Source organism: Mixophyes fleayi, chromosome 4 (assembly GCF_038048845.1).
Source record: "Mixophyes fleayi isolate aMixFle1 chromosome 4, aMixFle1.hap1, whole genome shotgun sequence".
Classification (NCBI taxonomy): domain Eukaryota; kingdom Metazoa; phylum Chordata; class Amphibia; order Anura; family Limnodynastidae; genus Mixophyes; species Mixophyes fleayi.
The window spans coordinates 255598642-255617411 of record NC_134405.1 but is presented as its reverse complement, the minus strand read 5'-3'; the positions used below and the strand labels follow the sequence as shown (position 1 = coordinate 255617411).

The window sequence follows — 18770 nt, the reverse complement described above, 5'->3', positions numbered from 1 at the left end:
GGAACCAATGGTTGTCTATTCCAATTCAAACTATTTTAATGGCTGTAGCTTTCTTAGGCTAGGTACACACCAATGTTTTTTAGTGCCGTGATATGGTTAGTGAGAGCTGTGGTCAGGCACTTTACCACAGAACGATACAAGTCAGTGTTAGCATTTGGGACTGCTTCATTTATTGCTTGTTCACTCTTGTGGTTTACATTTGTGAGTATTTGCTTGTGGAAGTATACTTATTAATAAATTCTCATCTTAATATCATCACTGCTTATCCCATATACAATATGGAGGCATTCATTTTATCAGCTTGGAGCCACGTATATATCACCAAGGTCATTCCTACTCATGAGGTAATGGTTTCTAATAAACTAATATGCTAAATTTTCAATAGTAGCAGCCCACTGAATGTCTTTCTGTGTTGGAGACAGTCCACTTTAAATGGATGCTTTATTTTTAACAACAAAAGCAGGTTAACATATATAGCACGCATGTAGCCTTACAATTGGTATAATGCCTCATTCTTTACAACACCTGGGCTATCAAATGGCGGTTACTTAAAACTGCCGATTCTCAGCAGCTTGCTGTAATTTTTTTAAAATAGCAATTTTATTAGAGAAAGGGTCCATAGGGTTATGCCATCTATGGAGTTCTATGGAGTACTTTGTATACAGTCTCTTTAATGTGGACATTAATGGAGCATTTTGCAACCCATACAAATATAATCAGACATTTGAGGAATGACTAGAGAGACAGAGGTTTTAAATTGCTGTGGCCGGTCTGTCCAAGAGGCAGGACTTAACAGAGTGGAAAGAAACTGTCTAACCTACAAATACTGATGGAACTGCCCCTTCAAGAAGCCAGATCAGAGAATTGGGGGAACATACCTGTCTTAGAGAACTTATTTAGGAGTAGGACCACTGCCCTAGCTCACATGGAGGACATGTGTTGGGGAACGCTGGGTTGCCCCAAAGGAGAATAATGGTGGAGGGAGATTAAGACAGACTAGCCATTCTATTACAGCAAGACCAGATGGCCAGTGAGAGGTTCATCGCAGGATACGTGCATAAAGACTTGGGCCTCTGCGTTTAGGACAGAGAAAAGAACAGATCGGAAGGCCACCCATCACTGCTGACTCTATATCCACCCACACTCTGGTCCTAGTGGGGGAGTGCTACTGTATGCACTGGGCTAAACAGGCACTGGAACCGTATTTGTGTCAATAGAAATTAAACATTTCTTTCGCAAGTACAAATCAGATGAAACAGACATTCAAAAAACGTGCTTATGACTATAGTATAATGTTGCCTGTTTTTTATCACCAGCTAACATGATACAATCCTTGTCTTTTATCAGAGGAAAGTTTTACACAAAGAATATTACCGCTTGTACACAGAGCCCGTTGATTCCTCCATCTTGATGAATCCCACGTCAGCTGTTTACAAACACACGTCTAAAGACACAATTTCAACTTTGGATTCCATATGCTGGTATACAGGGTCTGATTAAGGGTTCAGGCTGTCCTAGGCCAATAAGCTCATAGCATCCTTACCTTCCATGCCAGCTTAATACCTGGTAGGTAAAAATGAACTGGTCTTTAAAATTCGGCTTCCTGCAGGGCGCTTCACCCCTCGGGGCCACACTGAACCCCTCCTCTTTCTTTACTCCTCAGCTTTTTCTTTCTCCTCCCCCTTCTCCCTCTACCCTTCTTCCCTCCTTATCCAGATAGGGAAATATATGTAACAAAAAACATAAAAAATCCAATGACATGTATCTAAACTAAGAGGAAATGAAGCATTACAAATTAAACTTTCCTGTCTTTCTGGGCCCATTGCTACGGACAGTCTTTGAAACTAATGCACTATCAATATAATGCACTCGGTCTGTTTTTCACTGACTCACTGTCCTTTCTATGCATATATTAGAATGCATGTCCTTGTTGAGAATAGAGAGATTTCAAATTCGGCTTCCATCAACCCCAGTCCCACCTCCAATGTTTTTGTTCCCAGGTTTTTCAAAAAGCCAAGTGAAGCTGAATTTCGAAGAGTCATGGCAATCTTTGTCACGCATTTCGTTTTCATTAAAATCTAAAGTATAAAGCAGAACAGACACATCAACAAACGCTAGAGAGGGTGGAGATGTGAAGATGGAGGGGACTGTCGCGCCTGCACCTGTCACCACCCTGTCTTCTTCTCGCTCATGCTCAAGCGACTGCCCAAGGATGACTCTTTCTCTTCAGCCTTAACCATGTGAATAAGTGAAGATTAAAACCTTACTACATTTTACTTTCACATTTTCTTTTTTACTTTGGAGAACTACTATTCTAATATTTTAATAACAATTTCAGTTTATAACCCCCCTCCCCCCCCCCCCCCAAAAAAAAAAGCATTGAGCCCTAGGCTGCAGCCTAATCAGCCTATTGGATAATCAGGCCCTGCTTGTATATCACATATGAAGTCAGTTCTAATCTTAGCCCCAAGTACCTATTAGTAGTTTTTATTACCCACTATCTATATGAATTCACATTTACATATTCATTTCTGCTCTTTGGCCCTATTCTATGCTCCCATATTTTCCATTTGTATCATCAGTATTACACAGAAAAACAGATGACCACACATTATATACAGAAACAGAACAATGGTAAGTTTTTCCTGTCTTAGCAAAGGGCATAAGCTTTATATTTTTAATCACACCACCCTGACTAGTTACAAATGATGCACAGATCACCACGATATTGTACCCCACCCTTTATGTAGTGCTTTTCACAAGGAATACAAGTGAGAAGTACTATATTGTTGGGTAAACACAGGCCGAGTTTGTGTTCTTACACATTGCATAATTGTGTTACCAGTCAGTCGTTGACTGGTGTAATTGGCCATGACTTGTATGTTCTGAGTTTAATAAGTGAATGCAATAATGGAATATAGTGGTTGTTTGGATTTTTACAACTTCTCCAAGTGCACTTGGTTTTCCTTGGTCTGCAGTTAATGTTGATAGTTGGGATGCTTTGAATGACATATATACACACACAGCATATATACATATAGCATAAATTGCTGAAAACGTTAATGCTGGATAAGATCGATAGGTACAAAGAAAAAAGTGTAAAAAAAATGTATTCAAGAACGGTGCCTGTGTCTGAAAATCATATGTACACAAGGGCAGCACGGTGGTGAAGTGGTTAGCACTTCTGCCTCACAGCGCTGAGGTCATGAGTTCAATTCCCGACCATGGCCTTATCTGTGTGCAGTTTGTATATTCTCCCCGTGTTTGTGTGGGTTTCCTCGCACACTCCAAAAATATACTAGTAGGTTAATTGGCTGCTATCAAAAAAAATAAAAAAATTGACCCTAGTCTCTCTCTCTTTGTCTGTGTGTGTGTTAGGGAATTTAGACTGTAAGCTCCAATGGGGCAGGGACTGATGTGAATAAGTTCTCTGTACAGTGCTGCGGAATCAGTGGCGCTATATAAATAAATGGTGATTATGATATGTAACTTACACTTTTCAAATAAATGATACTGTGTAGAAGTTCCACGTTTCAGAAACTAATTAAAATATCTTTATTCATAATTCAAAACATTAAAAACATTTTAGTTAAGTGTATGAATGTAAGTGTAATGTCTTAAAAATAAACACACTAGGAACTAGAATCTATGTAATAATACCACTTATAAATATTCATTGCAATTAACTCACTTTTAATTCTCATCTTCAATGAACATAATTGTATTAAGCTCAATGTGATTTGTAAATTGTAGAAATTGGTTTTAATTAATGACGACAGTAGGCAAAGTGGATAAACTGAATGATATATATACACATACACACACATACACTATTAGAATTAAAAATTTCCAATATACTCGCCAATACAGTTGATTGCTTTTGCATTTTTCTTGAGTCATGGTATCTCTTGTGGTTTTTATTTAACTTTTTCTTCTAGAATGCACACAACATATATAAACATGGATAGCAGTATTATAGATTATTTATAGAATTATACTTGGTATAATCGACAAACTCGATTGTAAATACACAAGGTGTGTGTGGGGGGGGGGGGGCTCCCCATTGCTTGGTAGTCCTAAGTGCTACTGAACTTTTTTTTCTGATACCAATTTTTACTTTTTGGGGATATTAGGCACTTTTAATTCCCCCCCCATAAACAAGTTATTAGAATCCTAAATATAGAATTTAGTGTAGAGAGATCCAGTTTACTGTAGTAAAAAAGTATCAGTTGATCTGTCTTTAGCATCTGCCTGCAGAACAAAGACCCAAATAGTGTTTCTTACACTACACAGATGAGCGATCTGAAGCATCTGACATCTTTATGTGAGTGCACATGTGATTGATTTCTAGAGGACTAATGTACAATGTGTTTATCTTCATCTCTAAAGCCTTGGCTTTGAGAGTCCTTATGTCACTATGAAGGAGTCAGCTGTCAGTCTGTACTCAGAGAAAATTACTATCTTTGTGTGGAATAATTAATTTCTGCCAGTACAGAATCTATTGGCTTTGTTCTTGAAGACCTACCTCTTCATTGCAATATGAATGTGCCCTTATGAAGTTTAACTCCTGCTGAAATAAATGGTTATAAGGCTGTGTTTATAAGTAGTCTTCTTTCTGCTCTTTACAACAAGACTTTTCCTGCTTGTATGGAATATTTGTCAGTGGGGTTCATGGAGACAAAATGAGAACCTTGTCATATGCATCACAATACAACAGAGGGGCACAGATTATGTTCTAAACTCTCCTGGCCCCAATTTACTTCTTTTCCTTCCCCAGGAACTATCACCATACTTGGCAATAATCAATAGCATGGAGAAACTGTGTATGACATACCAGTCACCTCTGCTTCCTCTTGCCATCACTGCATTGGCCTCTCTCTAATGTCTAATTAATGTTACCTAAATTTGCAGCAATAGAGAGACCAGAGATGGCTGGGTGAGCAGACGAGAACTAAAGGTAGCAGCGACCACGAACAGTAGAGAACAAAGTGGTTTATCAGACACACATGACACTGCCAGGTGATGGGTACTCATGAGAACAATAAAGTGACCAATTCTACTCTGAAGACTAATTCCACCCCTTGCCCCCCCCCTTTTTTTTTTTTCTTGGGTATTTTGCAAGCAATTGCCTAAGGGCAATGGTGCCTAAACCTAATTTTAAGATAATATACCCATCCATACTGGTTTAAAAATGTGTGCGTTCTGTCCTTAACAGAAGATTGTGGCTGCAATTCAAGTGGCTTTATAGGAGTTTTAACATTTACAATTGTATTATGAATTTATTAGAATTGAAGATATATAAGTTTAGACTGATTAGAGATGAAAATTGCTGATAGGACAATATTCAAGCTCCAGTCTTAGCAGGAGAGCTACATACATTTGTGAATCCTCAAAATATCCTATCTCATGTTATCTAGATCACAACTGTCTGAAATTCCTGGCTGGAGTTCTCCTTTAAAAAAGAAAATGCAAGCAATGTATTTGGTTTTACAATGTATTGTATGGCAGTGTACAGTAGGGCTTCAGGTTTACAGAATCCAATACATTTTATTGCTTCTGTATAATAAGGGTGTTTATATTTAAGATGCATGTATTGTTTTGTTATCTAATGCTATTATGCTTTGTAAGACCAAACATTATTAAATAAAGCAAATGTTGTTTGTCCTGCCTGCTTCACTATCTGGATCTACTTTATTCCTGCTGAATAGCAGCCTATAATAGAATGGAGTTTAGGACATTAATTGTATAAATATCAAAGACTCACAGCATAGGAAAGTGATATACAATCTTTCTTCCCAGCATTCTCATAGGAAGGTTTGAATAAAATGTCATGAAAGTGGCCATAAATTCTGTTTATTGACCAGTTTGTTTTCAGCCGTAGAAGATAAAATATGCGTCAATACATTTTGGAGTAGTCACTCTTTCTGAACTGCCCGACTGCAGTCTGGACCAACTGCTAAGAACATATATTTTGTGGCCGCTCTGTTGTGGAAGAAATAAGAGAAATTGTAACAAAGCAGATGGTTGTAGTGAATATGCCTCCGCCTGTGTCATAGAACACACTGACTGCAGCCCGAGAGAAGGATCCACTGACCGACACTGTAGTTCCATAGAACATCAGATTACATGTCTGATTCTGGATCTTTAGGAAGTTTACATTAAAAAAAATGGCTGCAAAACTACATGAAATTAAACATGGCAACAACAACCTCTATGTTATAGTACTACCCCTTTAACACAGCCAAACCCTCTCCAGATATACAGTATGTCAGAAGTGTCCAGTGTTTGTGTGGACATCTCTAAGACCAATCTTATGCATCAGGCACATACATGATTTAGGAATAAAGATAATGAAAACACATTTGTAATGATCATCTTTTATTAAAAATTGAATTACCAATTAAAAAGAAATATTATATATGCTCAACATTTGTTTTCTCCAAAGTTTAATGCTGCTTAAACCCTTCATGCTGCATAAGAGGCCAATAACACACTGCTATGGAGTATGTTTCAGAAACCTGTCGCAAGAGGGGTCGTCAACACACAAAAAAAAGGAGAAGTCTGAATATCAGCAGTTTCAATTGGTGTAATGAGGGGTTTGGAAAGCCTGTTTATGTCATCTATATCTCGGCAGAGGAAGAACTTGGAAAATGAAATAGAAAACAAAATATTAGAAAATGGGAGGAAAAAAAATAATTAAATTAAATAAAAAAAATAAAATAAAAAAAGGCTTAAAACTGATGGTACCTAGATATTGTAATAGCGTTCTAGTTAACCTTGTCCTGAAATATATACAGGTTATTTGTGGCTGCCACTGCTATGATGTTTTCCGAAGGGTGCCAAGCAGTGTGGAGAATTTTTTTGCTAAAGTCCAGGCTGTCCACGCTAATTTCATCTTTTCTACGTTTACCGCCTACACAGACTTTGCGTGGCTTGAGGATCGCTCTAGGCTTGCTGTTCTCTCTGGAGGCTTCCAGTGTGACATCACGTTTCGTGTTGCGGTCAAACATTCTGAAGAAGTTGTTGTATGAGCCAGTCATTATGACACTGGAAAACAAAACATTTCAGTGTCTGCAACAATTCTGTTAACTTGTCAACATCTTTGAATGGAACAAACATGTTTAGTGATCCAAACAGTATCAGAAGCTCAAAAAAGTATGATGAAATGAGGTCTATTTATTACCATTCATATTTTCTGTATATTAGTTATGTCTTATCACAATGGTAAGAATTTATTTAATGTACCCATTAAAATTGTTCAGCCAGGACAGCGACTCCAATAGGAGTCTATCCCAGGAAATTGTCTTTACTTCCAGGTTGTGACCCGGCCGATGCACTGCGTATGTGCAGAATACAATTAGCGATAAGAAGGAGGGGAGGAGCACAAAGCCCACCCAGGAGATATCCACAGATCCCCTCTCTCCTGATGCTCTCCTTATAGAATAGGACAGCCAACACCATTTTTCAGATGGTGTTAGTTTTTCGGATCTTGACCCCGATAGCGAAGCTTCTTGAAGCTTGATAAATTGGTCCAGATCGCAGTTCCCATTAAGAAATAAAATATGAATTTCACTTTCTCAATTTTCACTAATATTCTGCAAATTCACAGTAAAACAATGTCTTCACGTTTATATTTTTGTAATGTGATCTGCTACACTGTTTTAAGCAGAATTAAATATACGCATAGATCTAAATCAGGGGTGTCCAACCTTTTAGCTTCCCTGGGCCACATTGTAAGACGACGAGTTAGTTTGGGCCGCACATAAAATACACTAATCCTAACGATAGCTGATCATCGAAAAAAACCATAGAAAACATAGTTAACATATTAAACTTACTTGGAAATGAAGTTAGTAAGAGTTAGGAAACCTGTTGCAGAATCATGATTAAAGCAGTAGTCCCATTACCAGCTGCAATTTAACTTACCTGCATCTGCCCCTTAGTGGGGTTTGGGCAATTAAATGCCAAAAACTTTTTTTTCCTCTCTTTCTGCACCCATGAATCATTTTTTTATTGACCAGTTTGAAATGGTCACCGATATAGGTAGCATCAGGAGGACTAATAGAAATCTACAGGGATTTAAAGATAGGGTGGCGGGAAAAATGGCTCATGGAGCAGCCTCCGATGAGGGTAACAGTGGGTGATATTTTCACCCTACTCAGCACTGCACATTTAAAATGATTTAAAATATTAAAAATACAATCATCTCTTGATATTTATATTAGATACATACAGAGAACACAGCTAGTTCATAATTGCATGGTGCAGAAAGTCCAAATTCAGAGTAACAACAATAAGATAGTGGATAATCTTTCACTGCTGCTGATAGTTCACGAGGGTGACTCCTCTGTGCTGCGCTACGCAATGGATGTCGGATGTGATGACGTCACCCCCGACATTCACTGCGAGCGCCACACGGAGGAGAAGACCAGGGAGGGAGCCGGAGCGCCAGCTGACGTGACCGCAAGGTAAGTATTTTCTTTTTTTTTTGCAGGATTTTTTTTTTCAGCCCTGCCCCCTTGCCACAACCAAAACTCCTGCTGGGCCACATTTACAGGCATGCTGGGCCGCATGCGGCCCGCGGGTTGGACAACCATGATCTAAATAGAAAACAATAGCCCCTACAATAAAGATTACTATGAAAATAGAAGGCTGGTTGGAAATTATGAAGTAGTAACTGAGAGCTGTGATTGGATAGAACTTTCTCTGTAAAACTAATCTAAACAGTAATTTAGGTGATGAAGTACATATATTTGTGAATTATCGGGCATATACTACTTTGCTGAACCAATGTGTCCTCACCTGTCTGAACCATTCCATACACATTCAAATTTGTCAAAAATGCAGTCGTTCTCATAAAGTGAACAAAGTTTGCTTCGGAGGTAATCATGGACCTGAAAAAGGAAGAAAAGGCAGAGCTCACTCACTAGTATAGGAAATGCATTGCAGATGTCACACTAAGATGCTGGCTATACATGCACACATTATAAAAGGTGTTTAAAAGGTCTGGAAATCCCACCAATTTAAATAAATAGAAATTATATAAATACAAACATACACATACATAGACAAAACATGAAATAGTGATTTGCAAGTGACATGAGTTCCATAATAGTCCGACGTCTTCACTCCTTAAAGTGAATCTACTCCCCCCAAAAATTTTATTCACTACAATGCATAGGCCTCAATATATAGTTCTTAGTATTTCATTACATAATTTTTATATATTAATGAGCCTTTCTATGTGACACAGGGTTCATAAACCAACTTTTTAAAATCAACTTATATTATTACATATTAATATTATAATATGTTACACACATTATTATATGCCTCTATATGCACAAAGTCCACGGAAGAAAGACACTAATATTCAGGTACCTTATTTCATTCAATTCAAAGCAATAGAGCCTTGCTGAACAGAATACCCATTAAAGGTGTATGTGCATTTTGTTGTGTTTCTTACCCAGTGCATTAATCGCTCACATCCCAGCTCATGAGGTTTTTATTATAGTTCTTTACCCTCGTATACTATAGTGTGGTAAAATAATAAAAATATTGGTCTCATTTAATGACATTACAATTGAAATGAAGGCCACGAATTTCATCTTTATCAGGTTCATTGTGTATTTAAATGCAAAGATGTATTATCCTCTTGAAAAGTATTTTTGGAACCTTTTTTGAGAATGTGAGATAACTGTCAAAAATAACTGATGAATGAGATGGTCACGTCAGAGTAATAAAGAAATTTAAGTAAATATTCTAAAAATGTGCCTATTTCCACTTGAAGAGCTTTTAAAAACAAGTTTAGAGGCCTTTTAAAAACATAGGCATATCATAACCAGAAGTCCCATCCCCATTTCTGTAGGTATCTCCCGGGTGCACAGTGTCTTGTACCTGGTACGTCTCTATCGGCCTGTTCTCCATATTGAGGTCCCAGACTTTGACGGTAAGGTAGTCTCTGGTCATGATATACCGCCCACTGTGATTAAACTTTACATCTGAAATGGAAGAGATTATCTCGGAGAAAAACGACCTGTTGCTGGGATCCTCCGGTTCTTCAAATACTGAAATAAAAAGATGTTTGCATTTAAGTGGGATTATCCTTTAAAATAAAACAAAAAGTTTTGTAAAAAAAATACATATACACACGCATATATCCACACACATACATACATATATATATATATATATATATATATATATATATACACATATACATATACACACATATACATACATACATACACATATACAGTCAGGTGCATAAATATTGGGACAGCAACACAATTCTCATATTTTTGGCATTATACACCACCACAATGGATCTGAAATGAAACTAACAAGATGTGCTTTAACTGCAGACTTTCAGCTTTAATTTGAGGGTATTTACATCCAAATCAGGTGAACGGTGTAGGAATTACAACGGTTTCTATATGTGCCTCCCACTTTTTAAGGGACCAAAAGTAATGGGACAATCGACTCCAAAGCTATTTCATGGACATGTGTGGGCTATTCCCTCGTTATTTCATCATCAATTAAGCAGGTAAAAGGTCTGGAGTTGATTCTAGGTGTGACATTTGCATTTGGAATCTGTTGCTGTTGACTCTCAATAGGAGATCCAAAGAGCTGTCACTATCAGTGAAACAAGCCATCATTAGGCTGAAAAATCAAAACAAACCCATCAGAGAGATAGCAAAAACATTAGGTGTGGCCAAATAAACTGTTTGGAACATTCTTAAAAAGAAAGAATGCAACGGAGAGCTCAGCAACACCAAAAGACCCAGAAGACCATGGAAAACAACTGTGGTGGATGACAGAAGAATTTTTTCCCTGGTGAAGAAAAACCCCTTCACAACAGTTGGCCAAAGCAAGAACACTCTCCAGGAGGTAGGTGTATATGTGTCAAAGTCAACAATCAAGAGAAGACTTCACAAGAGTGAATATAGAGGGTTCACCACAAGATGTAAACCATTTGTGAGCCACAAAAACAGGAAGACCAGATTAGAGTTTGGCAAACAACATCTAAAAAAGCCATTACAGTTCTGGAACAACATCCTATGGACAGATGAGACAAAGATCAACTTGTACCAGAGTGATGGGAAGAGAAGAGTATGGAGAAGGAAAGGAACTGCTCATGATCCAAAACATACCACCTCATCAGTGAAGCATGGTGGTGGTAGTGTCATGGCGTGGGCATGTATGGCTGCCAAAGGAACTGGTTCCCTTGTATTTATTGATGATATGACTGCTGACAAAAGCAGCAGGATGAATTCTGAGGTGTTTTGGGCAATATTATCTGCTCATTTTCAGTCAAATGCTTCAGAACTCATTGGACGGCGCTTCACAGTGCAGATGAACAATGACCCAAAGCATACTGCAAAAGCAACCAAAGAGTTTTTTAAGGCTAACAAGCGGAATTGTTATGCAATGGCCAAGTCAATCACATGACCTGAATCCGATTGAGCTGCATTTCACTTGATGAAGACAAACCTGAAGGGAAAATGCCCCAAGAACAAGCAGGAACTGAAGACATTTGCAGTACAGGCCTGGCAGAGCATCACCAGGGATGAAACCCAGCGTCTGGTGATGTCTATGCCTTCCAGACTTCCGGCTGTAGTTGACTGCAAAGAATTTGCAACAAAGTATTAAAAAGTGAAAGTTTGATGTAGTATTGTTTAGTTTGTTCCATTACTTTTGGTCCCTTAAAAAGTGGGAGGCACATATAGAAACCGTTGTAATTCCTACACCGTTCACCTGATTTGGATGTAAATACCCTCAAATTAAAGCTGAAAGTCTGCAGTTAAAGCACATCTTGTTTGTTTCATTTCAGATCCATTGTGGTGGTGTAAAAACCCCAAAATATGAGAATTGTGTCGATGTCCCAATATTTATGGACCCGACTGTGTGTGTGTGTGTGTGTATGTATGTATGTATGTATGTGTGTATATATATATATATATATATATATATATATATATATATATATATATATATATATATATATACACATATATATATATATATATATATACATACATATACACATACACACACACATATATACGCTCGCACATACATATACACACACTACTAAAAATAGTGTACTTTACGTGATTTAAGTGGGCAAATATAGTAAAAACATATATATATATATATATATATTTTGCACAACTCTAAGTGCTACATCTACAGTTTCTCTTCATACATTTTTGTAGAATACTACCAATACAAGATGTGAATTTCTTTTTAAAGCAGTGATTTCTGTAAAAATGAAACCAGTATGCACGGGTGTGGAAATATGTAATTTACTGAAGCCTTCCATTGTTTCTAACTACTTGTCAGTGCCTTTGTGGTCCTGTTGGAATGTGTACCTTTAATGTTTTGGTTATTGCATTCTCAGATGAATATTCCCCTCCCAAACAACTGCGTGGCATATTGAGATGGCCCTTAGTTTCAACCAGGATGTAAAGCCAGCCCATCCCTCATCGCAAAAATGTAGTATCCCAAGAACATCACGGCAACAGTAACGTTCCCAATGGTGATTTGACACGACTCCACCTGAATGACCTTTCTTGAGCAGAGTTTGCAATACCAAGGCTACACCTGCAAGCCAAGTGCAGTAATCATGCCTTCCAGGCTTAATGTATGATTCTACCTTGAAAAGACTGACCGTTACAGTGACACTTCTTCGGTTGCATTATAATATGGCAACATGAATATGGGCAGCATGGTGGCTTAGTGGTTAGCACTTCTGCCTCGCAGCAGTGTGGTCATGAGTTCAATTCCCTACCAAGGCCTTATCTGTGTGGAGTTTGTATGTTCTGCCCGTGTTTGTGTGGGTTTCATCTGGGTGCTCCGGTTTCCTCCCACACTCCAAAAATATACTGGCACTCAAAAAATATATGGCTGCTTTCAAATTGATCCTAGTCTGTCTGTGTGAGTGTAATACAGACTGTAAGCTCCAATGGGGCAGGGACTGGTGCAAGTGACTTCTCTGTACAGCGCTGCTATATAAATAGAGGATGATGATGTCCACATTTTTTAAACATTTTAGAGGCTCCTTAAAGGTTTTCACATACTCCGTTTATAAAAGTATCTTACAGAACTAGACAAATAATTAAATCCTAACAATAATGGGTAGATGCATACACTTATTTGTATTCTCTATAATTTTCTATTTCCCAAACGCTGTCCTTCTGAAACAGCTACATCAGTTTGCTCAGTTTTAAGTACAATCTGGGTATGATGTCCTACAAATATTGTACTGCATTTGGCACTAAAACCATAACAAACTGTCCTGATTTCAGCAGTACAGTCCCAAATCACTGACTGACAAAGCTCTGCCCACTTGTGTATAAGTTGCAAAGAGTGAGCTTTTGAGTGAGATCGGGATGGGGTTTGGATGAATTGGGGCAGGTTCTGGATGGATCAAGGTCTTATGTCCCGAATTTGCAAGTAGAAATATTGTGAGGTACGGTAAAACAGAGGGACTGCTTTAATGGATGGACCAAATGTTATGTGGAAGGAGTGTCTAAAGCACCCATTTTTATATGAAAATTCATTCATAGCGGATCAAATTTTCAGCAATACTAAAACATCTATGCATACTGTATCAAGGGCTAAACCGACTTTGTCTTCTCAAACAGCTTTTGATTGCTTCACAACAATTACCAAGATTTTTTTTAGTTGTATCATTTAATTAACTTTGAAAGCTCTTGTAAGAGGTTGAAAGGTCTGTGCATCTGTGCAGCCATTAAGCATCTACAAAGTATTCATGATTGGCTTCAATATCCACTAGAAAAGTGTCATTCTGAATAAAGAGAACAACCAGGTGTACAATAAGTCTTCAAAAAAATGGTACAGAGGTCAATTGAAGGGATGTCTAAATCGTGTGGTTGCAATCACATGAGCTCTTCCACTTGTAGATCCATTCAGGGCCTTAATATTGTTACTATGGAAACTGGCATTTGCTTAGTTCTATCATCCCTAATAATGACCAATCAGTCAACTTCCTTTGACAGTATGTGGTGCGCTGAGCAAAGGTCAGATCTATGTACACTCATAACAATCCTACAGAGACATGTTTCCTGCGAATATAAAGGTTTCATTAAAATCATCCTTGTATTAAAATTATATACGCCACTTCTTCCACAAAAGAAGGTCATTCAAGAGCTCACACTACTTTACCTGAGATGTCTTAAGTTAGTGCACCTGTGACTTATCACATTATTTTTACATTACTAATTTAAATTGTATGCAAGATCAAAGCTGTGAGAATCAGTAAATAATAGATCAAAGAGAGAGTGGCGTTTGCGTTTCATAGGAAAAACAAGTAGCGCATCCATGATGGTGCAGACATCAATGAGAAAAGGGCGCAGAGTAGAAGTCAGATTTGTTTTATCAGTTTCCAAACAGTCTAAGGCAGCTCATCCATGGCAGAGATGAAAGGTAATATACTTCACAGATGTTTATAGAATGTGGACCTGATTTAGAGATAAAGGGTGCATTTGAGGGCGCAAAGTGTATTTGCGAGATGTAAAGATTATTATCATTTATTTCTTTATTTGTTAGGCGCCACAAGGTTTCCGCAGCGCCGCATCTTGATCAAGATGCATCTTGATGAAAAATGGTGGCACAGCACATAACTTGCATCCATATTCAGTGTTGCATGCATCTTGTCCTTGATGTCCCTTGCGCTTGGAGACGAGGATCAGGGGCATTAACATGCCAGCGCAGTACAATAATCGTGTGCAGAATCAAAATACACACAGCCCTTTGAGGTGCTTCTTATTTGGAGTGCAAGTTTTAAAGTTGGCGATGATGGTCGCCGCATCTGCTCTCCGGACAGCCATACGCCATAGATGGTTGCTCATATCTCATGAAGTGTACAACTCAAATTACATGTGGAAACGCAAATGTGGAGATATATGTTACCTCACATGCAAACAGGGCATCTTCACAATCAACACTAAATTGGGCTCTACAGCTTCTCTTACTTTTACCTCCATGAAATTTACCTCAGCCAGAGATTCTCCTGTCCTCAATAAATCAAGCATACAACACCATTATTTCTACTACGCAGCTACTTGCCTAGGGCAGATTCAACTCACAAAACACAACTATGACACAGTTTTTCTCTCCCAGCCATCGCTGTTCAAGAGACTGATAACTATCACTGCAACAAATTGGTGGACTAATTAATTATGGAATATTGTATTCTTCTTAGCATTTAATATATATGTAACACATTTTTCTTAAACAGTAAAAAAAAAAAATCAGTCCCATCAAGAACAGAATGGCCTAAGATCTACAGAACTTCAAAGCAGGAATAAGACGACAATATAATATGGCTAAACTCTAAAGTTTGATCAATCCAGGGCATAGATGAAATATTAAAAGAAAAAAAAAAAAACATCTACATTGCTGACATTTTTTTTAGAAAGGAACAATATATTTCTTCTCTGTTCCAGGTTTATAAATTAACATTCTCACCATATCTTCACCAAAATTACAATAAAACTACTACAGACTAATTTTCCAGGTAAACAGAGCTGTGCTGACAGCCAAGTTAGGGTGAAACAAGAGCGGTCACCCTGCGTAGCATACTAAAAGTATTATAAGTCATAAATACCTGCAAATGTGCGCTGCTGCAATGTTCCTCATAGCTCACGTTTTCCTTCTAATATGTCAAGTGAAGTATTTTGTTAACTATAGTATGCAATATTATTGGCCATTAAAGTATGTTTAATGAGGAATGGTGGCAGCCGAAATTATATCACTGAGGATAAAGTAGCTCCCTAGTTCTAGTTCGCTTGAGCCACTACTGATGTGCCATGTTGGAACACTCCAATACCTTATTCATGCTCAGACCACTAGGGAAATGAATTGAAAGGGACAGGCGATGATTTCACATTTCTTATTCCATCTAACAGAAAGGCCTTGTTTGTTTTCTACCAAGAACACTTCTCTTTTGTCAATCTCATTTCTGCATTTTGATTAAAGTCTAAAGTTATTAAATTTCCCCACTGTCTGACGATTCATCCATAAAAGTCAATGTTACTTTTCATTTTCAACTCTGATGAACTGTCTCAATTGAGCTTTGCCCATCAGCTGAACAGAAATTGACTTAAAGTCGCTGAACTCAGGAAGGTGGAGAGAAAAAAAGAAATCAATCACAAATGTCAAGGGAGAGGTGCAATTGAACTCTTCTTTTGCTGGGTGACTGATCTTTTGTCCTCACAGGACTATGGAATTATAAACTGAAAGCAAAGATACCAAAATGACTTAAAATGATAAATAAATCTGCTTATTTCACAGAATCAGCAAATTAATGCAATGTAATAAATAAAACACTTTCAAATTGCATACGTTTTAGACCAGCTTTGTCCAATCTAGTGGAGTTTTACTTTTTTTTTTGGGGGGGGGGGGGGGAAAGAGTTTGAGTAATTACAATATGTTTAAAACAAAACTATAAAGAGTCACTCACACATTTGTAATGCGAAATACTAGAAAACAGATATAGGAACGTGCTTCCACACAGATTCCCTGGGAAATATAGAACAAATGGAAAATCTAGCTTAATGACTGAGAACCCAGCTGTTTATTATAGCCTCCATGATTATGGTTCTTAAAGGATTTCCACTGCTGGGGAAGGGGAATCGCACAGCCTAACCCACATCACAGACTTTTACATCAGTGAAGCTCCCTCTCTGCAACCTCTGCAGTTCTTCTGTTATAGCCTATCTGTTCCCTTTATTTTCTTTTACTGAGTACTTTAGTGGTAGACCTGCTGGGATAGACTATGGAAGAGCTCACATCCCATCGGTAGCAAACACAGTGGAAATAAAACAAGTTTAGTACTCTAAATTGCATTTTGAGGTTGATTCTAGTATTAAAATATAGCTTTTTGCGTCTGTCTGTGGGCAGCACAGTGGTGTAGTGGTTAGCACTTCTGCCTCGCAGCAGAGGTCATGAGTTCAATTCTCGACCATGGCCTAATCTGCGAGGAGTTTGTATGTTCTCCCCGTGTTTGTGTGGGTTTCCTCCCGGTGCTCCCCCAAGTCTGTCTGTGTGTTAGGGAATTTAGACTGATGTTCGTGAGTTCTCTATACAGCGCTGCGGAATTAGTGGCGCTACATAAATAAATGGTGATGATAATGATTAATAAATGGCCTCTTAAAATACTCCTTTAATGCAATTTGCAGTCGCACTCTAATTTTCTCATTGTCCCTGACATACATGGTAATCTTAGCTCAACTTATTCAACTTGTCAACAGCTGTTAGCTGGCTGCATGGAAGCTTAGCCACAATCCAACTGATAAGGTTGGCCACTTTTTCTTTATCTAATATCAAAATTGGGAAAATGGATGCAAATACAGACAACACAACCTTGCTCTATTTTTATCATTAACAGGTCAAATTTTTTTGGTTTGTCAAAAATGCTTTGCTGTACTCCAAGAGTATTGAGAGCAATTAATTGGCTATTTTATAAGTCCCACTACTATCCGTCTTACTAGGCTCTGGTAGAGGGTTTGTACAGCAATGGTGAAGCACAGTCACTGCTCTGATCGCATACAAGTCAAAACTTTGGTCCGTGTCTTTAAAGCTCTATATTTCCTCTCTTGTATACCACCATACCTATGCTCTTAGTTCTGCAAAATAATCTGGAACACTCAGCCTCAACCTAAAAGTATTGTGCTATCCTTTGTTTCCCACATCAACTCTATATCTAAATACATGTTACATACACCTAAAGAACATTAACAGAATACGCACATATCTCACACAAGACACTGCAAAAACCTTAATTCATGCACTCATCTCCCGCATGGACTATTGCAATTCCCTCCTTACTGGTCTTCCCAAAATCAGACTTGAACCCCTACAATCTATTCTGCACGCGTAGCGGCTAGATTGATTTTCCTTGCAAACCGTTCTTTCTCTGCTGAGCCTCTGGTCTCTACATTAGTTGCTTGTTTCGCAACAAATCCAATATAAAATTCTTCTACTAACATACAAGGCAGTCAACAAAATTGAAACGACATATCTCCTCACTTGTCTGATATCTCCCAACTTGACACCTCCGTTCTGCACAAGATCAGTATCTCTCTTCCACTCTCATCACTTCCTCCCATTCTCGGCTACAGGACTTTTTTCAGGCTGTACCCACTTTGTGGAATTCACTCCCTCGCATAACAAAACTTTAATCTAGTCTTCAAAACTTCAAGCATTCTCTGAAAACTCACCTCTTCAGGCAAGTTTATGATATTCCACAACCAGCATCTTAATCTCCCTAGGTTACCCTATTACCATCCTCTACACAGCTAACACAAGACAACAGCCCTCTGACCAACATTGCTGTGTGACTGATCACACAGCCCACTCAATAACTTTTACCTTTGCATTCTAGCTGGTCCAATGTGCAATATGATGTAGCACGTGTCCTTGTGTTTCAAACTCCCACTGTCCCTTAGATTGTAAGCCTGCGAGCAGGGCTCTCTTACCTCACTGTCTGTATGTGTTACCCAGTATTGTTTTATTATTGTTTGTTTCTAATTGTAAAGCGCTATGGAATTTGCTGGCGCTATATAAATAAATGTCTATAAAATTTAAAATTGTCATGATCCTTAACTACTCTCTCTCACCTTCTCTGCAAACAATACAAACACAACTTTTATCCATACTTATTCCTCCAGTTCAACCTGTAAAGCGCTTTAATTCTGTACACCCGCTCCCCTCACTATCTATACATTAGTACAGGGCTCAAC

General features: G+C 38.1%; 1 protein-coding gene across 5 annotated transcripts in view; it reads right to left on the bottom strand.

Annotated features, from left to right (window-relative positions):
• Window positions 1-6361: 6361 nt before the first annotated feature.
• Window positions 6362-18770, bottom strand: part of PPP2R2B (protein phosphatase 2 regulatory subunit Bbeta) — a 286470-nt gene continuing 274061 nt past the window's right edge. For 4 of the 5 annotated variants that reach the window (XM_075209660.1, XM_075209659.1, XM_075209657.1 and 1 more), the window contains 3 exons: window positions 9898-10067; window positions 8803-8894; window positions 6362-7047 (listed from right to left, as the gene is read on the bottom strand). In XM_075209660.1, coding sequence (XP_075065761.1) covers window positions 6768-7047; window positions 8803-8894; window positions 9898-10067 — 542 coding nt within the window. In that variant the 3' untranslated portion in view covers window positions 6362-6767. The remainder of the gene's footprint in view (window positions 7048-8802; window positions 8895-9897; window positions 10068-18770) is intronic. The other variant, XM_075209658.1, reaches the window with a different exon arrangement.